At 44.6% G+C, this 27319-nt stretch overlaps 1 protein-coding gene across 1 annotated transcript in view; it reads left to right on the top strand.

Annotated features, from left to right (window-relative positions):
- AICDA (activation induced cytidine deaminase) overlaps window positions 1-6150 on the top strand; it is a 50954-nt gene extending 44804 nt beyond the window's left edge. Inside the window, exon 4 of the mRNA XM_085614624.1 lies at window positions 4582-6150. Within this exon, the coding sequence (XP_085470750.1) occupies window positions 4582-4635 (54 nt within the window). The 3' untranslated portion in view covers window positions 4636-6150. The remainder of the gene's footprint in view (window positions 1-4581) is intronic.
- Window positions 6151-27319: the final 21169 nt, after the last annotated feature.

Here is a 27319-nt window from a genome sequence, read left to right as displayed (position 1 = left end):
ATATGGGATGGACATTAACTTCTCCATCTAGATATTGGGCGTTCTCGTTTTGCTCTAGGACTGCACGAAGCATACAATCAGTCTCCCTTTCAAGCACCATCATTGCGCCTAACTCGATCCATAAGTAACTTTGAATGTACCTGCAAATTATGGAAAATTGGCCCTAATTACTTATTGTTTCAACTAAAATTGAGCTAGAATTTGATGAAATTTAAAACTCTGTGGAAACTCCCATCACTATAATCTGCTTTTGAGGTTGTAGAATTGGAGCTGACCGCATAATTCCAATGAACTGCCTTGTATCATGCATGTTTTGCACAGGTGCTGGGAGGGATGGGACCATTGACTCTGTCATCCAATTGGAGTTATATTTTGCTGCTAGATATTCATGTGAGGCACCATTTGTGCTCCATTTGCAAATTCTTTTACCTTAAATTTACAATCTATTTTCCAATGGCCTTCTTTACCACAAATGTGACAAGCTCCAGATTTCATCTGACAATTGTTATTAAAACCTCTAGCTCTACTTCGAAAACATTTTTCATCACCTCCTGGATGACATTGAAATAGCATACCAGGATCTTGAAAAACTCCTTGGTCACTTTTTGGTGAGTTTGCACCATCATCAAATTCTCTTTAGTTGACTTATTTATCAACTCACAATAATCATTACAATATTTTGCATACACAGGTATTTCATCCAGTGACTTCGCTTGCCAACACATCACACTTGCCAACACGTCACAATCTGTTAGCTCAGCTTCAGACACAAACCCAGCACTCTTTACTTTGATGTATCAATCACTGCACTATGTTGTCTGTAAACCAGCATTTATCACCATAATATGCATGAACTGACTCATCTGCATTTTGTGTCTATCTCATAATTTTCAAATAATTAACACGTTTTACTGGAACTTTTCCTTTGTAATGATCAATTACTTGAGTATATTTGTACATGACAAATAGTTAAGGATTTTAACTAGGTCATCTGTACATGGTTCTTTCTCTGGCCACTTTACCATAGTTTTACATTCATTCCATAAATCCTTAGGAATATTTGAAAATAATGCAACCAAATCTTCCCAAAGCACTTTTAAAACAGTCACAGTCCTATCCACAGCAGTGTGTCAGTTTTCAGATTCCTCTCTAAGTTTCAGAAAACCCTTTGTAAAAGTCATAAAATCGTGTCTGCGCCAAGAGACGTTCACATAAGGTCGTCCGGACACTTCTCTCAATGGGAACTCTTTTTCAACAACTTCACATTTATAATCACTCATGGCTTTCTTTATTTCACATTTCAGTGGCCTTTCATTCCAGTCATCCTTGTGCTTTTTCACAGTCCCCATTCTTTAATTAAAAATAATTTCTCTGAAATTTACTTTTAATCGTACAACACATTCTTTTTGAAATTCAGATTCCGTCAGTTTCATTTTATAAGATTCTCAAACTGTCTTTTCTTCAAGTTTTTCATAGCCTCACAAGCTCGCTCCCCCGCTCCAAATTCAAAAACAATACCTCAAAAGTTATTTCTTAAATTTTACAACGAAATTTTTCTGAATCTAAAAGTTCTTCTAAATTTACTAAAATTGAATATACATTATTATTGACAAGCCTTGTCTCCCTTTATGACGAGTGATCAGATTCCGAATCATCTTACCTTTCACTCAATTCACTTAACTCAGGATCTTGAACCTAATTGTCAGGAGGTGGTCTTACCATAATCAATAAATCATACCTAATGTACTCTTCTTCCTCAGAATTTATTTGCTTTTATTTAGTTCACTAACAATCACAATAAATGCACCTGCAGTTTTTAACACTTCCTTATGGCACATTTGTTTTTCCATGAACGCAGTCTTGCATCCATCCAATTTGGAACAGCCTTCCCAATCTGACCTTTCAATATTTTCTTCTGTGCTTTTCAATTATCTATATAATTCCATTAATTTACTGCTTCAAACTGCACGTCTCGATTGTGGTTTCATCTCAAACAAGACATGCCTTAAATCATCAAGTTTATTCATTCCAAACATACCATTTTCAGGGGTATTGCAGCTTTTTAAAATTATTTACTGTAGTTATGTGCCATTCTTTAAACCACATACAATATGCATGAAGTAATTCAAAAGCATTTCATGTGCAGCACTTACAAATACACGCAGAGCTTGCCCTACTAACAATGAATTCAGACATTTTTGCCAAAATTGCACCCATTGTAGATTCAAATAAACTTCAAAATATACGCATACAATTAAATATCTTACAACTTCAAAAAATATCCCAAACACAGTAATAAAACCAACAACAATCAACAATGAACTTGTGTATGTGTACCGGGACACAGAACAGCAGCCAAACTCACCACAGAAGGGAAGTAGTGCTTCAAAGTACTAAACCATCACACACACTCACCCAGGCTTTGACCAGTAATAACCTAACCTAGAATCAGCACAATATACCCTTGTGCACAGACTAGATCACTACTATTCCACTCCTAATTAGTGCTCACTCATAACTGGACTATTAAAGGTAATAAACATCAACTTATACATAAACCTGGTGCGCCACTTTTAAAACTTCCAAAGACCCCTTTATCTAACAGGAGTTATCCAAATTCCAAAAATCTTCACATAAAATACACAATGTCATGACAAATAAAACATCAAAAATATTTATTAATACACCACCATCAACAGGCCATATTATACCATTTAACACATGTTGCACATGATACAATACTAAAAGCACAACAAGGAGCAATCACCAAAGCATAGCACATGTTGCAAAACACACAGCACAATACCCTATTAATATTCGTCACATCAAACTTTTGGACAATATCTACAGTTAGTCTGCCAATATTCCAAAAATCTCCAGAATTCTCCAACTCCACAACAACCAGAAAGTTTCCCTAATTAGCCTAATTAATGTTAATTAGCTTAATTAATTAACCCGATATCTGTAAGGGCTATTAAAAACTGTTGACAATCTAGTTAAGAAATTAAGAGGGTCATTAGGCAGGAAAGGTGCTATCTGAGTCCCCCACAGAATTAGTCCAAGGCTATAAATAAAATCTGCACACAACAAAATTCCAAAGTCATCAACCTTGTGCATTTATTCAAAAATATTATTACAGTAAGAAATAGTTATTAATTAATCTAGTATAATCATAAATATCTAAGTACATATGCCAATAGACTGACATAGAATCTGTTGTTAAAGAAAACCCAAAAAGATCATGGCTCTCCTACAAGATAACACTTGTTTTGTAATGTTATAGGGACAGAAGACACACACATTTGTATAGCATAACATTGCATAAAAGGGTTTAATTAAAAATGTTTGATTCATGACAACCACTTAACCTATTCATAGGTACAACACCCCTAGTAACGCCTACTGTTTAAAGTTGTACATATTTAATTAAGGAAATTAGATCATACATTTATGGCACAGGAATACAATAGCTTGTTCAACTACAGCAGAGCTCGTCTAAGTAACCTTGAAACTTTTAACGTAAAGCACACCCTGCCCTCAGGAAAGAACTGAGAAAAATATTATACAATTGTAATAGGACCGAGCATTGCTTAGCACTACTTTTATTAATTTTCTGAGCTAGAGAAAGACACATGCACGTGGAACACCTATGGGTTGTTATTCCAATTCCATACCCCCATTATTTTCAATAGGAGGGTGCTGCAGTATCATTATTTGGCCATGTGTGGTGCTAGACTTACTACTCCTTCTTTTTCGCTGTCATAACTTACATGCACAAATTTGGTTCCACCCTCTTTTTCAAGGAGTGGAGACATGTAAGTCTACCCTTTTAAGTTACTTTTCACTCGGATTTTGTGAATAGCCAAAAGTAGTCATTTTACTAAAAAATGTAAGAGTAAACTGCATGTGTAAATTATTCACAAATGTAAGTTACCTTAGAGAATAGCCCTAACAATCTTCTGGGCTGTGTGGAATGTAAATGATCATTAATTGTGTTACAGGCACTCCTTGCCCATTAGATCCCACTGCTAGTGTAAGCTTGAGGCTGAACCCAGGAGCGGGTCAGTCTTTGTAGCACCACCTACTAAATTGTAAACTAAACCAGAAACAAGGGCAGTGGGGGCAGGTATGCAGGCACAACACTTTCTAATGGGAGTCAGATGGAAGACAGCTGCTACCTAGAGCCCCTTCTAGCTAAGCCTCTGCCCTCTTGCACCTTACCTGATCACCCCACTTCACATCCTCTTTTCCCATGAAATTTCTTTGAACCCCAGCTAGCTTTCCATTCCCTTTTCTCCTTGATCCCTCGTTTCTCCTCTACCTGACCTGTCCTCCTCACCTGTCCTGATATCACCACTTCAAATATAATGGAGTCCACCTCTGAACTTTCTTCACCTTCTCTCTCTGATATTCTGATTTGTTTTTGGTTTCTCATGATTTCTCTTATCTTCTCTCCTCCCTTGAAGTCTCATTGCAGTCTCTCCTCATTCTCTCCTTTTGTCTCTCTTCATTTTTTTAATATCTCCATAGTTCTTCCCTTTTTGTCCTGATATTTAATGTCTCCCTTTCTTTACCCCACAGCCGCTCTATGAGGTGGAAGATTTAAGAGATGCATTCCATATTTTGGGATTTTGAGGAACGAACCAATGGTGAAGAAGTTTTACAGGCTTGGTTGAGACCAGAATATAGTGTATCAATCTCTGGTCACAACTTACCATGCCGAAACACGAGAAGAAGGACTTATTGCTAATCTGAACCTCCCTACCGAACAGGAGTGCTAAGTATTTTTTTAACAGGATAGTCCTCTAATACAGTCTTGAAGTGACCCATCCATGACAAATCAAGACTAGAAGAAACTGACAACCCTGAAGTGAAGCACTGAAGAAAAGTAATATATGTCTCTCAGAGTTGTGCCATTTTCTGCAGACAAATTTGTATTTCATTATGTTATGTAGACACATATTTACCCATTTATGTTTGGATTGGTTCCCTATCTCGCTGGTGGAAGGGGTCTGTTATTTAGTGCTTGTACAGATCCTCTCCTACATGCAAAAAAATCTATTTTCTGTAAGTAATGGGAACATGGCAAGATTTCACAATGTACTTTCAGTTACATCATGTTAACCCTTTTGTATGTTTTTTCTAGGCCACTCTTATCTTGCAAAACCTGAGACTTCTTGAACCTTTTTGCTTGGTCCTAGATGCAAAGGCAAATAACTGGCCAAAATAATGCTTTGACCATGATCAGTGGTTCACAGAAAGCAAGATACAAATGTTCTCTCCTCTAAGGGCCTGATTACGAGTCTGTCGGACCGAGGATCTCCAGACTCATGGTGGCGGTCTAGCCACCACCGAGCCAGCGGTCTGACCGTACTATTACGATTTGGGCAGACGGACCGCCCTGGGACCGTCGCCACCAGGGAGCCATCATTCCCTGGAGGTGGTATGGTGGCCAAAGACGGCAATATGCTTGGCGCCCCCCTGTGTGCACGCATAAACGTTTCTGCACGGCATGGACCTTCGAGTTCATGCCATGCAGGAACCTTGTGAGGTGTTCCTATTGCGGTGTCTTTTTCAAAGGCATCGTGGCCTTTAAAAGAGGCACCACCGTGGGAACGCCATGCCGCCTACCCGCCAGACTACAAATAACTTGTAATCTGGCAGGTAGGCGTCAGCGAGTCTTGGCGGTGCGGGAGCAAGGCTGTGGAGTCCTGCCCGCGCCGCCAAATCTCATAATAAGGCCCTAGGTCTTGTGAATTCCAATTGAGTGATTGGGATACCCAAACACCGACGTTTTTGAAGAAATTTGACCACATCTCAACTGCTCCAAGGTTAAGGTGATGAGAAATAAGTTGCAGGAGCAAATGCCCAATGACCCCATGAAGAAGCATTAATCTGCCTGCCCTTTGTGACATTTCCCGCTGTAGAGTCCTAAGTGGACTTTTGTCCAGTCCTTAATGGCTGGAGCTTAAGCCCAATGAGCTGCATTGGCAAAAAGAGACTGCTTTAATTTTCTAAGCGCTAGAATCCCTTTGAGGTCACATCGGGGATCCTATAAGTTGTATACACCCCTGTTTATCTTTGTTGTGGTTCTTTTTAACTGTTATATTTTTCTAATTGTATAATAAAATTGTGTGCCTTTTTAACACCAACCGGATATTAACATTTTTTTTAATGTGTTTAATGATGTTGTTATAATACAGGTATCTTCAAACCATAAGCATCTCTAAGAGCAAGCTTCACTGCTCTACAAAAGCTACCACCAGAGTCAAGGTCACAGTGTGAGTTTTTGGCTAACCATTTGGAAGGACCAGTGCCTAAGACAATGGGGCCCAGTGTAATTAAACTTTAAGCCAACCCAACCCAGAGGTGCAAAGGCTCAGGTGGATGAGGTCCCTGGGGCCTACTAAGGCTCGGGGGGGGCACATGAATCACCTCATGATGGGATTCAGCCCCGGGGAATGGCATCTATGGCATAATTTATAATATCACTGCAACATTTGCAATTAAACTATTGATTAAAAATCTTTGCGTGGCAGGGCATGGGTTATTGTTTTTCTAGGGCACGTTATAGTTACTTGTCATAACTATATCTGGTAAATTTCAGTGTTTTCTTTTGTTTGAAACATTACAATGTCACTGACAATTTCACTTAACTATAATGCTACTTTAACCTTTGTTTTGTTCAGTCAATATATATATATATAGACATATGTATATATATATATATATATTACCTACTGGCGGTCGCCAGTAGGTAGTTATAGTTAGGACCCCTTTTCCATAGGAAAAACTCAACATTCTATTTTGAATAACTTTGGCGCCGGTCGACGAATCCTCGCGAATTTCTCAAAATAGGTGGGGCGCTACGCTCCGCTCCTACCCTGAAAGTCTCGGGGGGATTCGTCAAGCGGGGGCTGAGATAAAAGGGGGGTCCCAAAACGCGTTTTTCCCATGCATTTTTCCATAGGACCTTTAGAACGAGCTACAGCCCGAACGGCTGAACAGAATTACTAGAAATTTGGCAGAGAGGTAGTCCTCAGGTCAAGGAAGTGCCTTTTGTAGGTTTGGTGTAAATCTGTTCAGTAGATCCTGAGAAAATAGCCTTTAAATCAATATATATATCTGTGGAAGCTTACGGTGCGCTTACCGTGCGCTTACGGTAAGCTTACGGTACGCGTACGGTGCCGTGCGCGAGCGCGATTCTGATTGGCTGTTAGATCTTAGTAAACATTCGAATCGGCCGAAACCAGGAAGCGGCGGCCGCCATTTTCTCTCTCGAACTGTCAGGGGGGTGAATAAAAAAGGTGGATAATGTGAAAAGGGGGCAGGCTCGACAGTTCCTGACCCCCTAGCCTTGGTCAGGGGGTCCCAGAAGGACCCTCAAGGGCAAAAATAAAAAAAAATTATTTTTCGAAAAATCGCCGTATGCGCGTAGCGTACGCGCACGGCGACCTGCGGAATTCCGCGAAATTCGCGGAATTACGCGTACCGTGCGCGCATGGAAAAAAAAAATTTGCGAAAAGGAAAGCTTAAAAAAAAAGAAAATTTTTTTTCGGAAAATCGCCGATTACGCTTACCGTACGCGCACGGTAAAAAATTATAAAAAAAAAAAACTATCCACATTCTCCCCACCCCGTGTGCAAATGGTGCCCGAAGAATACATTTCACAAAGATGCGCAAAATATGTCCCCCATGTGCGCACGGTGCGCGAAGCGCATCGTGCGTACATGGCCCATCCCGCTTAACGTGGGCACGCGGTGCGCGCAGCGCACCGCGTGACCACTGTGCGTGCACGGCACTAACTGCGTAAAGTGGGCGCGCGGTGCGTGAAGCGCACCGCGTGCTCACTGTGCGCGCACGGTGCGCGAAGCGCACCGTGCGCGCACGGAACAAACTGCGTTAACTGGGCGCGCACGCCACGAATGGCGTAAAGTAACTTAGCATTTAAAAAACCTTGCAAATTCACTGAAAAAACCATAGGTTTCACACATGTTATAGTTAGCTGGACATTTTACTGATAAAAAACCAATGAAATTCCCCCGTTATAGTTACTGCAGGCAACTATAACTCACGCGACCGCAATCTTCTGCTGATGACATATGTGTCTTTATGAAAAAAAAATATTTGTAATATATGTAAAGCTAAAATTTAATGGAAGAAGACATGGGCAAATAAGTGTCTAAATACAGTATTAGCATCAGCAGAGGATTGCGGTCGCGTGAGTTATAGTTGCCTGCAGTAACTATAACGGGGGAATTTCATTGGTTTTTTATCAGTAAAATGTCCAGCTAACTATAACATGTGTGAAACCTATGGTTTTTTCAGTGAATATAAATATATATACAGAGATAGATATATAGAGAGATATATAAATAGATATAGATAAATATAGATGTTTAGATATAGATTCACAGATATATATATGCAAAAAAGAAGCAGAGAATGATGGGTAATTCCCAGGTTTAGGTGGAGAGCAGCTCCTGTTTAAAGCACCCTACAAGACCAGCAACACTCTGGCTCTGCTCACCTCAAATGTCTGTTTTTCTAGCAAAGTTTTTAAGCATAGGTTTAGCAGAGTGCCATCCAAGTGGAGCTAGAAAAAGGCAAAGTATTTTGCCATTTCTAAAGCAAAGTCTTTAAGCATAGGATTTGCACAGTGCCAACCACTCCAAGCTGTAAAATAAAAAAAGTATTTTCTCACTCCAGGCACTTTACTACAGCTTTCGGTTGGTAAAATGCTATCCAAGCTAACCTAAAATTAATAAGAGCAACCCCTGACACGAGTTTTGCTATTATTATAGCTCTTCATAGAGGTTTAGCAGTGTTCAGACACAAGCGAGCACCCATTGTAAGTCAAACCAAAACCATTTCAGGCTTCGAGTTTGCGGCAAGAGAATGCTAATCAGGGATTAACATCTGCAATTGCACCAGGCTGACTGCCACCCCCTCTCCTTAATATTAGGCCTGAGTGGTGAACTCTGTTTACTGAGTTTTTTGCACTCTGCAGAGCACAGGGAGTTCCCAAAAAAGCTAGATAAATTCAATGCTAGACTGCTTTCCAGGGAGATTTCTCAACGAGGGTGATCGCGGATGGTCAAGGCCGCTCGCATTGAGAAACCTTCAGTTCATGTTGAGGAAGCTGACGCCCAAGTAAAACTTCTACTTGAGAGGCAGAATCAGGGCCGGACTGGCTACCCAGCCTTTCAATAGTAATGAATGAAAAAACAAATGGTTTTAAAGTATGCTTTAAAACCATTTGTTTTGCTTTCCTTACTTAGAAGAAAATGCAGGTCCCCGTCAAGATAAATCAGCCCCCACGTCAGTAAAATCAGGCCCCAGCTTGTCAGCCGACCAAAACGCCCGGTAGCCAGTCTGGCCCTGGGCAGAATGAAGCGGCGCCCTTTTGCGCTGCGCGTGAAACCATTGGTGCTGATTTTACAGCACGGTACAAACACCTAGTGCTAAAAATTAGAGTGAACAGCACGGGGTAGCGCACTCTGCCGCTCTCAAAACTCCATGTACTTTGGCGGAGTGTTTTTTGTCACTTCACCCAGGCCTACTTAATATAAGTACAGTCCTGGTGGATGGGGTCCTCGGTGCCGTTAAAGGCTCGTTAAGGGGTCTGCACGCACTCCTCCCCAATAATTATTTAAAAAGAGTGTCCTAGGTGGCCACTGGGAATCAAAAAATAATTATTATTTAGCGTCAGGTGCAGCTTATTTATGTTTCACGGCTCCTTGAACGAACACCTCATAATGCCCTTTGGGGGCTTTAAAAAAAAAAGAAGAATGACTACTTGATGATGTCCTTAGAATAGGGAGGGGCAACACAAAGCATTTTTTCAATCTGGTAGGGGGCTGCAGGGAGAGCAGTAGGCCCAGCAACATAAAAAAAAAAACAGCAAGTCTCCAGAGTCATTGAATCCATGGCCCACGGGGAGCTTACCGTACTTTTTATAAAGCACTCCTTGCTAGAGTTCTATGCTCCAGGTGGCATGCATGGCCCTCTTGTGATTGTTTTTATTATTGCATTTTTGGGGCTGAAAAATGTTAATAGAAAGACTGTTGATTGTATGTTTAAGAATAAACAATATCTCCTTGACTCTTTCAACATTTTCCACCCACAAAATGTAATAATGAAACTGTGTTGAAAAAAAAAGTTCGCAGATGTATTGCTTCTTATGAAACCTTTATCAACCATTTTAATGATAATCACTATTATTCAACATTGCATTGTATTATTTACTGAAATATACATGTGATTTAAAATATTGGTTAAATTTGGAGAAGCATAATAGATCTACTTTATATATATATTGATATGCTTACCCTTTGATAAAGCCAATAAGCTCACTTTTTATATATTGGTGCTGTGTTGCTTCAAGAAAGTCAGTAAGTCTGCCTGAGTCCAGCCGAGACCTGCTGGACCAACCAATGTTGTGCATTACCTCGGCTGTGTGCAGTGTGGGGTTTGACACAGAGCTAGCTGCAGACCTGGCCATGTGGCCAGCCCAAGCCAAACATGGGTGAGGGCGTGCAGGGCATGGGGTTGGCTGCCTGCTGTGGCTGGAAGGATGGCCTGGCCGCAGGGGTTTGTGTTATATATGGTAATAAAATATTACTGTACATTACAGAAAAACTAAAAAATCACTTTAAAAACAAAGGGTTAAAGACTATAACTTACGCCCCAGCAATTAACTTCTTATGACCTCACATATTACATCACTCATGACATGGTCAGTGACATCACTCATGACATCTCGAATGTGCGTGAGTCTCTAAGTAGCTCTATGAGTGGGTAAGAGAGAGTATGAGTGATTCTGTAAGTGGGTGGATGAGTGGCTGACTAGGGCCTGTGAGTGGGTGTAGATGTCTGAGTGGGTATGTGAGTAGTGCATGAGTGTCTGAATGAGTCTGTGAGTGGCTGTGAGAGTCTCTGAGGTGTTCTGTGAGTAGGTGCCTGAGTGGGTTTGTGGGTGGGTATGAAAGTGTCTGAGTGTGTCTGTGAGTGGGTGCATGTGTGTCTGAGAGGGTCTATGAGTGTGTGTGAGAGTGTCTGAGTGGGTCTGTGAGTGGGTGTGAGAGTGTCTGAGTGAGTCCGTGAGTGGGTGTGTCAGTGGGTCTGTGAGTGGGTGTGTGAGTGTCTGAGTGGTTTTGTGAGTGGGTATGTGAGTGTGTGAGTGGGTCTGTGAAAGGGTGTGTCAGTGTCTGAGAGGGTCTGTGAGAGGGTGCATGGGTGTGTGAGTGTCTGACTGAATCTGTGAGTGGGTGTGTGAGTGGCTGGGTCTGTGAGAAGTTGCATAAGTGTCTGAGTGGGTGTGTGAGTAGATGTGTGAGTGGGTCAGTGAGTGGGTGCATGGGTGTCTGAGTAGCTTTTTGAGTGGGTGTGTGTGTTTGTGGCTCTATGAAAGGGTGTGACAGTGTCTGAGAGGGTCTGTGAGTGGTGCATGAATGTCTGAGTGGGTCTCTAAGTGGTTGCATGAATGTCTGAGTGGGTCTTTGAGAGGGTGCATGAGTGCATGAATGGATCTGTGAATGGGTGCATGAATGCCTGAGTGGGTCTGTCGTGGATGCGTGTGTGCATGAATGGATCTGTGAATGGGTGTGTGAATGCCTGTGTGGGTCTGTTAGTGGATGTGTGAGTGCATGACTGGATCTGTGAGTGGGTGCAGGAGTCTCTGAGTCAGTATGCCAGTGGGTGTGTGAGTGTCTGAGTGGGTCTGTGAGTAGGTGAATGACTGTCTGAGTGGGTCTGTGAGTGAATGGCTGAGTCTCTGAGTGGGTCTCTGAGTGGGTGCAAGTCAGACAGGAAAGGGGGGCAGGTGGATAGCAAAATACAAAAGAATATGTAATATTTTGAGACCCAGATATCTTCCTCCTAACTGCACAAAAAAGGTCTATTTGTCCTCATGCCTGCTGTCCATGTGGCACTTCTCCTGTCCAGCTTGTCTGCAGCCTGATACCCCTACTCCTTTTGGTTTGTGCCTCCTCTGCCTTCTTTTCCACTTGTTTTCTGCCTTTTTTCTGCTCACTTATGACCTTTATTGTTGGCTCTTCCCCTCGTTTCTGACCTTTCTGCTCATTTCTGACCTATATTTTGCCTCTTACTGCTCGTTTCTGACCTTTATTTTTGCCTCTCTTTGCTTGTTCCTGACCTTTATTTCTCCTCTTTCTGCTCATTTCTGACCTTTGTTTTACCTCTTTGTGACCATTTCAGTGCCCTCAAGCCCGTCCAGGGCACCCAGTGTGCAGTGTTAGGGGTTGCGGGGGAGCTGCTAGAAATGCAGCTCCCTGTGTGCAGGAGCAATCATTTCATTTGTTTCGCTGCCCGCTAGTTTTGATTAGTATATCAAATTCTTTGACAACTCTTCATGGGTGGGCAAAACCACTTTACGTTTCTTATAACTTTAGCCCTCTTTGATGGAACTGCATCAAATTTGGCATGCAGTTAGCAATTTACCTGCAGTGATGGTATTTTAGGTTTTGTGCAGATTCATTGAGGGTAGGAGTTAAAGAGGTGTCAAAACATTTTTTTACTAATAACTTTGGCCCTGTCTGATGTAACTGCTGATATGAGACTTAGTATATTTAAACTGCTGTTGGTTTTCTCAATTGTAAGGAAGGCACATTAAGGGTGGAGATGAGATACGAATGGGAGGGTAAAAGAACTGCTCCTCTGCTAACAAATTTGGGACTATTTGTTGAATCCACACAAAATTTGTCAGACGTTTAGCGGGTCTAGCTTTCTGGTGGTTATGTCAAGTTTTGAGCAGATCCGTGGGGGAACCAAATATAAATTGGATGGCAATTAGAGTTTCTTTCACTATTAACTCTGACACAGTTTAATTAATCTGCATATAAATTGGCAGCTAGCAAATTTAGGCTTTGCAAGTCCAATAAAGTCAACCAACCCCCACACCACAGAGCTGAAGGTGGTTACACAGGGCCTGGCTGACAGTTGTGCACAACACAGAATGGGTACATGACAAGCCATGTTTAGTGTGGGGTGAGCTGAGCAGGCAAGTCAGGAGCAGAAGGCAGTGGCCGGCAGAGGTTGAAAATTAAGTCAATGGCAAAGAAAACGATAACATGAATTGGAAAAACACAGTGACATGGTATGTGCATTGCTAACTATAACTGGCAAATATTGGTGGTTCAACAAGTTAAAGCCAGAACCATAACTCACATTTTAGCTATTTTTCCAATGAATAGACAGACAGATGGAAAAATAGATAGATAGATAGATAGATAGATAGATAGATAGATAGATAGATAGATAGATAGATAGATAGATAGATAGATAGATAGATAGATAGATAGATAGATAGATAGATCATTTCAATGTAGAACATATTTAATCCATTTCATATTAGTGCCAGTGTGGTGTTAGTCTTTCCTCCATTGATTTTGATTGAAGTGTGTTAATTGGTTTCGATTGGAGTGTGTTACAATACCAGTGGTTGGCCCTCTGGATGCCTAGTCTACTCCTGGGCTGGGCGGGCTGGACTACATTTAAGACAGATTTGACAATATTAGGGTTGTAGTAAATTTGAATGTGTATTTTCTGAATTGCAGTGATCTTACTTTTTGGTGGACTTGTGTTTGGTATGAGCTGGGGATAGGTGACATATTAATTAGACAGTAATAATCAGAGTAATATTGGTAATTCAGAGTTATTCTTGTGAGGTGAAATTACTGCAAATTTGCAAAAATGCCCACCTGTGTAATTAAGAGTTATCTGGGGCATAAATCCTGTCGCAGGAACACTGGAGCCCCTGAGAGCACAGGAGGCTGCGGCTGTTTGTGGTCTGTTGCAATTTAAAGCTATTTTTTTCAGCGCGTATCGCATCCTTGGGTCATTTTAGATTTGAGGTTGCATTTTGTGTTAAGAAAATAGTGCTAAATGCAGGATCCTCCTCCGCCTGTAATTACACTGAGCTCTGTGTAACTTTGCAGTGATGCCACATAACTACACTAGAGAAAATTACATGAGTTACACACACCCCAGTTCATCCAAAATCCCCAATTTCTTACCACTCCCCCTGGTCCATCCCATGTTCACTACAAAATACTATACTTACATGTGAGCAGACCCCCGCACTGGGGCAGGGATCCTCGCACAGACAATACAGGAGAAGTGGAAGTAGAACTTTTTGTGATAAGCAAGTAGTATTACTGGAGCACTACTGTACATACGGTACTACAAAGTGCAGTTTGTGAATCGAGCCCAGAATGAACTCGCAGCTCGTCAAAATTCCCCGACACGTGTGACTAGCTGCTTAAATCCAAGTTTTTTTCTATGCATTCTGGGACTTGTAGTCTTGGATTTTTGTAAAGCCAAAAACAAGGCTTCAAGCCCTGTGACGAAAAGAATAGAGGCAGCTAGTCATGCATGAGCCTGGAACTTTTGGCAACTGTGGCTTTCAGAAGTGTGAACATTGGAAAGGGTGTTTAGAAACAACAGTGCAACTTTAGCAGCCCTGGCAGTGGGGAAATGTTTGCAGCTGCATAAGGCAGCAGGTGGAATGGCGCCCCCTGGCAGCCATACCCCGCCAGAGCACACAGCGATCCCTCGACTCTCGAAACTCATATGCACGCCCCTGCACAGGCCCCCTCTCCTCCACCTCCCTTTCCTTTTTAGGTCTCGCTGAGCCCCAGCGCTTGCGCTGGCTCGGAGAGACATTTTATAGTTGGGATTTTTAAAGTGCTGCCTGTGGCCTAAAGCTTGAGTGCACGTGAGCGTGCACGCGCGCAGCCGCCAATCACTGCTGCGCGCGCACCACTCGCGTGCTTGCCACACAGCGCTCCCGTCCAAGCGATCGCGATCACTTTCATCGCGATCGCTATTACTTTCGTTTTCACGGCCGCACTCAACTCCCGGGTTTGTTGCCCTTAGACCTTTGTTCACGTGCTCCTGCCACAGCATGTAGCTACTGCCCCTGCTCTCCTTCGGTAAACTTTAGCGGCCGAGGGCTCCTGGAGAATGCACGCACCCCTGCCCGCCTTCGCTAACCTCTCCCATGCTCCACCTCCTCAGGTACGACCCTGCAGCGATGACTGCTCCCCCCTCCCTTTTCATGCACTTCCAGGCAACGCGAAAAACACACCGCCCCTGTGCGCATTTTTAGCCTCCTCTCCCACCCACAGAGTGCTTTCCAGTCCTCTATGGCTATGGAGCGTGTATCGAGCCACAAACTAGGATTCTGACCTCTGCGTTCTGGAAACCCAGCTCTCAGATCCTGCTGCCCTCCCCACCCCCGGCCAAGGAATCCGAGAACTGCAAGTGTGCTCCCCCCCACAGCTCCAGGCATCCAATGAGGGGCCCTGGCGTCGGTTCTCCTCCCTTAAACAATTGACGAAAGCCGGTTTATTATTGGTCTCCCAGGCGCCGTGAATACATCTCTCGCGGTCCAAAGTTGGTGCAAACTATCATTTTAAACGTATTTTTATTTGACGTTGTTGCAAAGAAGCTAGAACTTAAAGTTCCATCATGAGTGCCCATAAAACGACCAGACACCACCCTCTCTCCTGGGAATTAATCAGCAATTTCGCGCTTAAGCTGTAAACTTAGTAAGCTAAAGTGCGGGTGCAGCGATTGCTTAAAAAGTAACCAAATAGACATTTTTTTCTATTTCTTTACTTTTTAAGCAATTGCGGCATTTGCGCTTTAGGTTCCGATGTATACAGCTAAAGTGCGAATGGCACAAATGTCTTGCATTTGCCAAAGTTTTAAGTATTGGCATTGTAAATGACAATGGCTTTTATTTGGTTTTCAAAACACATAAAAGGCATTATCATTTACAATGCCTATACCTCAAACTCTTTCAAATGCGAGACTATTGCATTGCAAATGCTTGTGTTAATTATAAACTGTGGTCTGCCTAGTCGCAGACAGAAGAGGCCCATACAAAACCCCACCCCCGCATTTACCACCTATACAACCTCACCCCCCCCCCCTTGTACCAACCAGATGTGAGGCACCGCCCCATGTATCACAGCCATCCCCCACCCCGTTCTCCTTATCTGTAACATTCTTTCCTTTGGACGTCCCCCCCCCCCCCATTAAACCTTGTAACCAGGCACGTCGCTGCCTCTTCTCTATCTGCCCAAACCAGTGCCCTCCTGCCCCCCGTGCACCTCTGTCTGTGCCCAAACCCCAATCCCCCTTTACCTGACCCGCATTGATAACGCCCTCCCCACCATACTCCAAAACCACTTGATCGTGCTTACTCCGCACAACCCCCTCCCATAACATCCTGTCGGGTTCTCATCCGAACCATCATATCTGCCAAGTAGATCAAAGGACCCCAACCGACCTCAGAAGGATGAAAGGCTTAGGCATAAAGACCAGCCTCGAACCGCCATCAAATGACACACGCTGCTCCCCCAACCCTCTCACCTTACGGGTTGGAGCCAAAACGGCAATCACTTCTTGGGCAGGGGACTGACACCCTCCCCCCGCCATAGACAGACCTCCACAACGTCAAACATTCTTCCTGTACTTTAGAAGGTGACCATGTTTGTACACCTGGGTTCCGCTCCCCCCTCTTGGAGGCGTACATTGGGGTGGGGTAACTGTCTGATTCATTAAGTGCCTCTGTGGCTTAAGCTTTCCCACAAGTGAGTTCTGACAGTCCGTCCGTCCCTTTGCAGTTACGGCATTCTCGCGACCAGGTCCGTGACTGCTGGGAAGTAATGCTACTTTCTCTGAAAAGCCGCAGTTTTAGCTGGACAAATTCAATAAATAGACACCATTTCTTACAAATGTCTTTTTATTTCTGACGGACACTGTGAATCGGAGGCAAGTAGGGTATCTGATATTCCTTTGTTAACATGCGTAATGGACGACGTGCTCTACTGTTTTCATGTGTTTTTTTGTAACTTTTGGAAAGGTTCCTTTGTTGATGCTCGTGGGATTAGAGGACGATTAGACCCCTGTGATTTTGGTCAATTGTTCATCCCCCTCACAACCCCTTCCCTCCCGCACTGCTGGGATGTTCTGTCCCGTTGACTCCTAGCGGCGCTGTTGATGCCTCCAGGTTTTCGTGAGCATGCCAGGTGGGCATGATGGGAGGAACAAGAGTGCTCACACCATTCGTTTGTGTACTGATTAATGTTAAATTTGGCCTCTGTGTTGACTGTACGTCCCAAGTTGTGCAGCGAGTGCATGCACACTGTTGGCAGGTTTTCAATGTGGTGCCAGACTTTAATAGAAGGTGCAATGTGGTTCATGTAGGGGGTAGTCTTGAGTGAGCCTTTTGAGCACACCGGCCGGGCGTCATGGGGGGAACAAGGGTGCTGGATGTATTCATTTATGTGCGGCATAATGTTAAATATGACGCCGTGTTCACTACGCATCACGAATTATGCAGCACGTTGCGTGCGGGCTGTTGGCGAGTTGTTTCGAGTGTTTTAATGTGGTGCTTGATTCAATAACGGGCGCAATGTGGTTGGTTTATGGTGGGGTCTCAACGGCTAGGTGGGCATTATTCATGGAGCTGCAGGTAAGGAGGTTAGAGGATGGCTCAGGTCCTTTGTCCTGAGTGTGCACCCTGGTTTTCTCTTGTTATTGCTCTGTTCTTGTTGGTTCTCCGTCCGGTCTTGAAACCCCTATGCCTACCTTTAAAATTACCCTTATGTGGAAGGCTCGGTGTTCACTTTACGGTCATTTTATTAATTGACCTGTTTGCTGCAGTAATTCTCTAAAATGTTCAATGCATTTATGCCCATGGATGTAAATTCTAAAAAAATACCAGGGACCGCAGAAGTGACAATACATGCCCTTTGAACATGCCCTTTGATCCCGATGACATGCCACTTGACCTTTAGCAACAAGTGAAATAATAATACATTAACATTATCATTGCTGAGATCACAGGAAGAGACGCCACTGTCAAAAAAGTAGTGCAATTTTACTATAATGAATACACTGCCAAAGAAGATACCATTACAAAATGTACATTTAGTGGTCCTCTGTATGATAAACAGATTGCCGCAATACCATGCTGAGGGCACATCTGTCACTTAACAGGGGACAGCGATCATATGCCCGATAGTAATCATATCTTGAAGCAGAACCTTAGATACACAGGTTATGTCTGAAATGGAGAAGTGCATTCTCAAATACTTTTCAGTAATAGCCTAGTTATATCGTCGGACACACTGGTAGAGTCTGAGGTCAGTAAAAAATAATCAAATCCACAGGTACACCCCTCATGGCCTGTCACAACCATCATATTTTCACTTGAATTAATCAAGAGAGTCACTCTATGCTTAATGGTGACAAAGATTTATTATTTTTGAAATGTAAGGGTGTTCTCAGATTAGTTCTGTATTTCATCTTTTTAATTTGACACTTATAAAACTTTTGGCAGAAAGTCCAATATGGAAGAAGCACTTTTTTTTTTAAGCTTAAACACTGATTTTGCTGCAGCCTACTGTAAACAATTTTAAATTAATGACTTGCATAATCACAGTGCTTTCTGACAGACTGAGATCTAGTAGCACTATAAATACAAGGATTCTTTTTCACAGCAGTCTTTTTTAGGTTGAGCCTGGGCAGGGAATGCTCTGCTCTGCAAGGCATGCTGTATTCGGGTAGGGATTTCAAGCCACACCCATATTTTTCATTCGCTTGTCATTGTCCACTGTGGCTGTTCATTGGTCAATAGGCTTAGTAGTCCCTCCTTAGTAGTCCCTCCTTAGTACCACCTTGCCTCATTGTAACCTCCCATGGCGACACCCCCCTTACGTGTGTTGTTCCTCGGTATGTTTTAATTACAGCCTCTGAGCACTATTTTCTCAAATAGCTTTGTCCTGCCTGCTATTGCAGGCAGGACACGCTCTGTCCTAATGCTTTTTAAAAAAAATGTATAGCACAAACTCATTTGCAATGCAATAGGTCTCGCATTTGCGAGAGTTTAAGCTATTGGCACTGTAAATGACAATGCCTTTTTATTCATTTTAAAAACACATACATAAAAGGCATTGTCATTTACAATGCCAATAGCTCAAACTCTCGTAAATGCGAGACCTATTGCATTGCAAATGCTTGTTGCTGTTTTATCTAGCGCGAACTCGACCCGAAGGTATTGGAGCAATTTACAGGAACACCAGTTATGTTACACAAGAACACATTCATTTTTGGTAGGCACGGGGAGAGGAAGTGATCACAGGATGCCGAGACTCGAGCCTTGTTCCTCAGCTCCAAAGTCGGCAGCTCTGGCTGTTACTACATTCTTCCCTTACAACCCCACCTCACACCATGGTTTGACTCGGACGTTTCGTTTTTGACTCTCGAATATCCCCGGTGGTCTCTGGTGTCCCTTTTAGGTGTTTGTTGAAACCACTTGGAGAAGGGGTGGCAGTTGTTCCCCCTGACCTCAGCAGGCCCGGGCAACAGTCAGAGAAATTGAGGCTAATTTGTTTGTTACCATGTCCTATTGTGTTGTGTGGTTAACACTTTGCCAAAAGTGACCAGCAAGAGTTTGAGGGAAGTTCTCATCATTTGACATAGGGCGTGCTCAGTGGGGTAATGCAACTGCTGCAGAGGATGATAGCACGGTGAGTATTCTTCTGGATGTTTTTTTGAAAAGTAGTGTTACTAAGGTCTGTGGAAACAGCAGCGGTCTTTGGAGTTTCTCAGTCACTTCTGTTCTTACCTTTTCACCACTTGAACTCTGCCGTCTCTCACTCTTTTAGGCACTTACACCTTCCCGCCCTCACGTCTCTATGAAATCCTCCATCTACACATCTCTCACATCTTCTTCATCGCTGGCTTTTCTCTCTGCCCTTCTGCAAGTACTTCCTTGCATCACCCCCTTTTAAACATTCTGTCGCTCATACATACCCAGACTCGCCTTTTCTCTCTTTTTTATTTCTCTCTTTATCGCTCTCCTTCCCCCACCTGTAAACCCTTAACTTTGCCATTATTAATATTTTGACTGCTCTGTACATTCTTCTCACAGTTTCATATAAAGTGGTAATAACAGTTGTCACACATGTAGCCACTGCTCTGCGCGTTTTGCAGAGAGGCCAAGGATTGGATGAGCATGTAGTCTGCACACCTTTATGACCTACGTACAAGCACTGCAAAAGACTCACGGTGCCTTCTTCCTCACTCCTAGAGCTCTCAGTAGAGCCCTGTGATGAGTCCCTACCCACAAAGTGAACTCAGCCAGGCACCTGGAGGCGACTCATTTCACAGTATGCACTATGCCACAACCATAGGTTCCATGAAACTAACCTGCAGAAAAGCAGCATCGAGATGAAGCAAATATCCTTAGGAACTGCAAGATGAAGTAAAACATGTGAAATGTTACGGGGAGCCTCGCTGCTACGGATTACCTTAGGGGTTTTTGAAGTCACTAATCACTGCTGTGAAAATTGATCAGTGTTTTGACTGTAAAGAGGACATGAGTATAGGCAGGACCACTGGAATTATGCAATTGTGCGGCTGCAGCGAATTTCCCATAATTATAAATTTGCCACATTTGCCACACAATCCTTCATCTGCCACATAATCTACAGATTTGACCAAAAAAAGAATTTTGTTTTCAGCTCAAATGATTCAAAAGTTCCTAAAAATGCAGTGACACGTGTTCCAGCGCAGTGGAAGGCCCTCCTTAAAACTTGATTGGTCACCTTTTTGTTGCTTATTGCTATATTTGGGTGTTAAACTGATACTAATGAGATGAAACCAATGTCCAGACAGTGTGACCAAGTTTAAAAAAGACAAAATAATGAAGTAATACTATTACAAAATATGCTGCATTATGCCGCATAATTTGCCTTTTCTTGCTGCATAATTTACTCAACTCTGCCACATACTTTGGCTCTCTCCTGCTGCATAATTTAAGTGGCCCTGATTAAAGGACCCATGCCTACTTTTAAAAGCCCTGACGTAAGGACCACTTATAGAATCATCTCTGGCTGGAGATCTGTACCACAGGGTGTCCCCTGAGTACAAATCTCACACAAGACATCACTTGCTCCCCTTTGCACTGCAGCGGAAAGTGTCAGGGCTAAGACAGTATTTTTTGCACAAGCACAGCCAATGACACCATGGGCCCATGACTCCTATGAAGCACAAGGCTGTGCAATCTTTAGCCCTTTGCTCAATGCAATGCTGCAGATTTCCAAGTAGTGCTACAAGAATCTTGATCAATCTTGCTCTAAGTCCGAACGCCTTCCCCGGAGTTCCAGGGTCCACCTTGAGGATATTAGATCCATCGTCCAAATGCACATCTGACGACAGTGAGTTCAGTGCTGGAGGCCTCAACATGAGCTCTGCATCTGGAGGCTTCATACAGAGTATCACAAGTTGTTTATGCCTCATGGGTCTTAATGTTCCCAGATCTTGAGCCTCCCTTTGGATTCACTGTTCACTATTGGTTGTACTATTGTATATGACTTTGAAGGCCATATGTGGGGAACTATGTCCATAGTGGAAATCTCATGTGCAGTAATCTGTTTGGTTCTAGAGGCTCGTCATGAGTAATGCTTTCAGTGCTTCTGTCACCTGGGCATTATGCACAGTTGTATGGTCTACAAACAAGGGCACTATGTAGCGGTGTGCGAAACTCCTGTAATTTGCTTTAGCGTAATTACTCAAAATTTCAGAAAAAATACTCTAAATTAACAGTAATTCTGTGAAATGTAAAACTAGCATTTGAGACTATTTCAGCATGAAATGGATACTCCTGTCCAGTTTGGACGTGCAAAAACATTTGGCACCCAAAACATAGTGCAAAAATACAAAAACACTGCGAACTACAGCCATTTGCATGCTGTTGTTAGCATTATTTCTGTGCGCTTGCATACATTTTTACTTTGTGTGGCGAGTTTGCAATAAATTTATACCGCAAGTGGCATGTAACAAGAGTAATGCGAAATTATGCAAACCAAGCTAAATCACGCTGGCACAATGAAAATTTCACCCGGGTCTGACATTATGTACAGTTCTAAAGTCTACACCTGTGGCCATTGCGAACAGTTCCTGAGTATTCACCTGGGCATGATTCTAGAGTTCACGCCTCATGGAATTATGCCCAGTTCTAGAACCCTCAGAAAGAGTAATGTGTCAGGTTCTGGAGGGGTGAGGCTGAATATTGTGTACTGTAACAAATAACATACCTTTTTGCAAAAAAAGCAAAAAGAACTATGGAAGATTCAAGCTGAATAGGTAAGTGTATGTGCAGGAGGCAAAAGTCAGACAATAAAGGCAGGCGTGGCAAGAGCAGGCGTAATATAAGCTCTCTTCTTGGGCCTGTGACAGACAGAGGGGAGTATGGAAAAGCACAGACTATAGGGCAGCGCACCATTAGGATCCGGGCCCCCGGGAACCCGGTCATGCCTCCGTGGCTCCTGGAACAGTGATCGGTCGCAGCGATCAACAAGTACTTCCGGATCAACACCAACGTCACTTCCTGCTGGGGCCGGTAATGGGGGGGGAGGAGGGGGCAGCAGGCCTATTTAGGGCGCTTTGCCCTGCCCCTCGCCCTCTCTTCCTTACTGCGCCGGCCCCTGTGTGCTATGGACTGCTTGTGTCGGTCGGTAACGCAAGGGGCGGATGCTGGTGCTCCGATACTCCCATTGGCAATCAGTTGTAATCTAGCAATTTGTGCGAAGTGGTTGGTGATAAATTCATCTGAAAACTGTTAGTGCAATAAGTAGCTCTAGTGCACGCTCCGAAGGGATGGTGGTGCAATCTGTGTCTTAGGCCTCGGGGAGGGGGCGGCACCAGCATCGGGATGGCATCTATTGCATAGGTGGGAAGAAAGGGCAGTAGGGGCACATAAGGTGGCAGCCAGAGATGAGTAGGTTTAATTAAAAAGGGCGTCAGGAACTTTGTGCGGGGGACCACAGCCCGAGGAGGGTTGAATAGCGATACTGTCCTAGACGGATGTAAGCTCCCTCTTCAGGGGCTTACTTTTCACTGCCCACGTTCATCCCATGGTCCCCTGCCCCCTCTGCTGCACTACTCCTTCCAGGGAGAGCATTCATGGGCTAGGGGTGGTGCTGCATAATTTATGCAAATGCAAAAACAACAATTGATGGACAGAATGCAGAACAATGTCATACATTCACCCCAGTACAGAGATCTGGGCCTAAATCCATCGCTTTTTTGCTCACCATGCCATTCCAGTTTGAACCCAGCCATATGCAAATCAGTCTTGACCCTGTGCCTTATGGGAACAGTCCAGCCCGAACTGCCAAGCCAGGTCCTCCCTGGACTGGAAACCGCATCCTAGAACCGGTTTCGGGTTTCACCCCTCTTCAGCCAGGATAGCTTGATTCCAGTGGCATGGAGAGCACGGGACTCACGTCTGAGCATACCCGTCCCACTCGGGGTGACAAATGCAAAAACAACAATTGATGGACAGAATGCAGAACAATGTCATACATTCACCCCAGTACAGAGATCTGGGCCTAAATCCATCGCTTTTTTGCTCACCATGCCATTCCAGTTTGAACCCAGCCATATGCAAATCAGTCTTGACCCTGTGCCTTATGGGAACAGTCCAGCCCGAACTGCCAAGCCAGGTCCTCCCTGGACTGGAAACAGCATCCTAGGACCGGTTTCGGGGTTTCACCCCTCTTCAGCCAGGATAGCTTGATTCCAGTGGCATGGAGAGCACGGGACTCACGTCTGAGCATACCCGTCCCACTCGGGGTGACAAATGCAAAAACAACAATTGATGGACAGAATGCAGAACAATGTCATACATTCACCCCAGTACAGAGATCTGGGCCTAAATCCATCGCTTTTTTGCTCACCATGCCATTCCAGTTTGAACCCAGCCATATGCAAATCAGTCTTGACCCTGTGCCTTATGGGAACAGTCCAGCCCGAACTGCCAAGCCAGGTCCTCCCTAGACTGGAAACAGCATCCTAGGACCGGTTTCGGGGTTTCACCCCTCTTCAGCCAGGATAGCTTGATTCCAGTGGCATGGAGAGCACGGGACTCACGTCTGAGCATACCCGTCCCACTCGGGGTGACAAATGCAAAAACAACAATTGATGGACAGAATGCAGAACAATGTCATACATTCACCCCAGTACAGAGATCTGGGCCTAAATCCATCGCTTTTTTGCTCACTATGCCATTCCAGTTTGAACCCAGCCATATGCAAATCAGTCTTGACCCTGTGCCTTATGGGAACAGTCCAGCCCGAACTGCCAAGCCAGGTCCTCCCTGGACTGGAAACAGCATCCTAGGACCGGTTTCGGGGTTTCACCCCTCTTCAGCCAGGATAGCTTGATTCCAGTGGCATGGAGAGCACGGGACTCACGTCTGAGCATACCCGTCCCACTCGGGGTGACAAATGCAAAAACAACAATTGATGGACAGAATGCAGAACAATGTCATACATTCACCCCAGTACAGAGATCTGGGCCTAAATCCATCGCTTTTTTGCTCACCATGCCATTCCAGTTTGAACCCAGCCATATGCAAATCAGTCTTGACCCTGTGCCTTATGGGAACAGTCCAGCCCGAACTGCCAAGCCAGGTCCTCCCTGGACTGGAAACAGCATCCTAGGACCGGTTTCGGGGTTTCACCCCTCTTCAGCCAGGATAGCTTGAATCCAGTGGCATGGAGAGCACGGGACTCACGTCTGAGCATACCCGTCCCACTCGGGGTGACAAATGCAAAAACAACAATTGATGGACAGAATGCAGAACAATGTCATACATTCACCCCAGTACAGAGATCTGGGCCTAAATCCATCGCTTTTTTGCTCACCATGCCATTCCAGTTTGAACCCAGCCATATGCAAATCAGTCTTGACCCTGTGCCTTATGGGAACAGTCCAGCCCGAACTGCCAAGCCAGGTCCTCCCTGGACTGGAAACAGCATCCTAGGACCGGTTTCGGGGTTTCACCCCTCTTCAGCCAGGATAGCTTGATTCCAGTGGCATGGAGAGCACGGGACTCACGTCTGAGCATACCCGTCCCACTCGGGCTGACAAATGCAAAAACAACAATTGATGGACAGAATGCAGAACAATGTCATACATTCACCCCAGTACAGAGATCTGGGCCTAAATCCATCGCTTTTTTGCTCACCATGCCATTCCAGTTTGAACCCAGCCATATGCAAATCAGTCTTGACCCTGTGCCTTATGGGAACAGTCCAGCCCGAACTGCCAAGCCAGGTCCTCCCTGGACTGGAAACAGCATCCTAGGACCGGTTTCGGGGTTTCACCCCTCTTCAGCCAGGATAGCTTGATTCCAGTGGCATGGAGAGCACGGGACTCACGTCTGAGCATACCCGTCCCACTCTGGGTGACAAATGCAAAAACAACAATTGATGGACAGAATGCAGAACAATGTCATACATTCACCCCAGTACAGAGATCTGGGCCTAAATCCATCGCTTTTTTGCTCACCATGCCATTCCAGTTTGAACCCAGCCATATGCAAATCAGTCTTGACCCTGTGCCTTATGGGAACAGTCCAGCCCGAACTGCCAAGCCAGGTCCTCCCTGGACTGGAAACAGTATCCTAGGACCGGTTTCGGGATTTCACCCCTCTTCAGCCAGGATAGCTTGATTCCAGTGGCATGGAGAGCACGGGACTCACGTCTGAGTATATCCGTCCCACTCGGGGTGACAAATGCAAAAACAACAATTGATGGACAGAATGCAAAACAATGTCATACATTCACCCCAGTACAGAGATCTGGGCCTAAATCCATCGCTTTTTTGCTCACCATGCCATTCCAGTTTGAACCCAGCTATATGCAAATCAGTCTTGACCCTGTGCCTTATGGGAACAGTCCAGCCCGAACTGCCAGGCCAGGTCCTCCCTGGACAGGAAACAGCATCCTAGGACCGGTTTCGGGGTTTCACCCCTCTTCAGCCAGGATAGCTTGATTCCAGTGGCATGGAGAGCACGGGGCTCACGTCTGAGCATACCCGTCCCACTCGGGGTGACAAATGCAAAAACAACAATTGATGGACAGAATGCAGAACAATGTCATACATTCAACCCAGTACAGAGATCTGGGCCTAAATCCATCGCTTTTTTGCTCACCATGCCATTCCAGTTTGAACCCAGCCATATGCAAATCAGTCTTGACCCTGTGCCTTATGGGAACAGTCCAGCCCGAACTGCCAAACCAGGTCCTCCCTGGACTGGAAACAGCATCCTAGGACCGGTTTCGGGGTTTCACCCCTCTTCAGCCAGGATAGCTTGAATCCAGTGGCATGGAGAGCACGGGACTCACGTCTGAGCATACCCGTCCCACTCGGGGTGACAAATGCAAAAACAACAATTGATGGACAGAATGCAGAACAATGTCATACATTCACCCCAGTACAGAGATCTGGGCCTAAATCCATCGCTTTTTTGCTCACCATGCCATTCCAGTTTGAACCCAGCCATATGCAAATCAGTCTTGACCCTGTGCCTTATGGGAACAGTCCAGCCCGAACTGCCAAGCCAGGTCCTCCCTGGACTGGAAACAGCATCCTAGGACCGGTTTCGGGGTTTCACCCCTCTTCAGCCAGGATAGCTTGATTCCAGTGGCATGGAGAGCACGGGACTCACGTCTGAGCATACCTGTCGCACTCGGGGTGACAAATGCAAAAACAACAATTGATGGACAGAATGCAGAACAATGTCATACATTCACCCCAGTACAGAGATCTGGGCCTAAATCCATCGCTTTTTTGCTCACCATGCCATTCCAGTTTGAACCCAGCCATATGCAAATCAGTCTTGACCCTGTGCCTTATGGGAACAGTCCAGCCCGAACTGCCAAGCCAGGTCCTCCCTGGACTGGAAACAGCATCCTAGGACCGGTTTCGGGGTTTCACCCCTCTTCAGCCAGGATAGCTTGATTCCAGTGGCATGGAGAGCACGGGACTCACGTCTGAGCATACCCGTCCCACTCGGGGTGACAAATGCAAAAACAACAATTGATGGACAGAATGCAGAACAATGTCATACATTCACCCCAGTACAGAGATCTGGGCCTAAATCCATCGCTTTTTTGCTCACCATGCCATTCCAGTTTGAACCCAGCCATATGCAAATCAGTCTTGACCCTGTGCCTTATGGGAACAGTCCAGCCCGAACTGCCAAGCCAGGTCCTCCCTGGACTGGAAACAGCATCCTAGGACCGGTTTCGGGGTTTCACCCCTCTTCAGCCAGGATAGCTTGATTCCAGTGGCATGGAGAGCACGGGACTCACGTCTGAGCATACCCGTCCCACTCTGGGTGACAAATGCAAAAACAACAATTGATGGACAGAATGCAGAACAATGTCATACATTCACCCCAGTACAGAGATCTGGGCCTAAATCCATC

Source organism: Triturus cristatus, chromosome 7 (genome assembly GCF_964204655.1).
Source record: "Triturus cristatus chromosome 7, aTriCri1.1, whole genome shotgun sequence".
NCBI classification, from domain to species: Eukaryota; Metazoa; Chordata; class Amphibia; order Caudata; family Salamandridae; genus Triturus; species Triturus cristatus.
The sequence above is the reverse complement of the archived record's forward strand: the minus strand, read 5'-3'. Positions and strand labels throughout refer to the sequence as shown.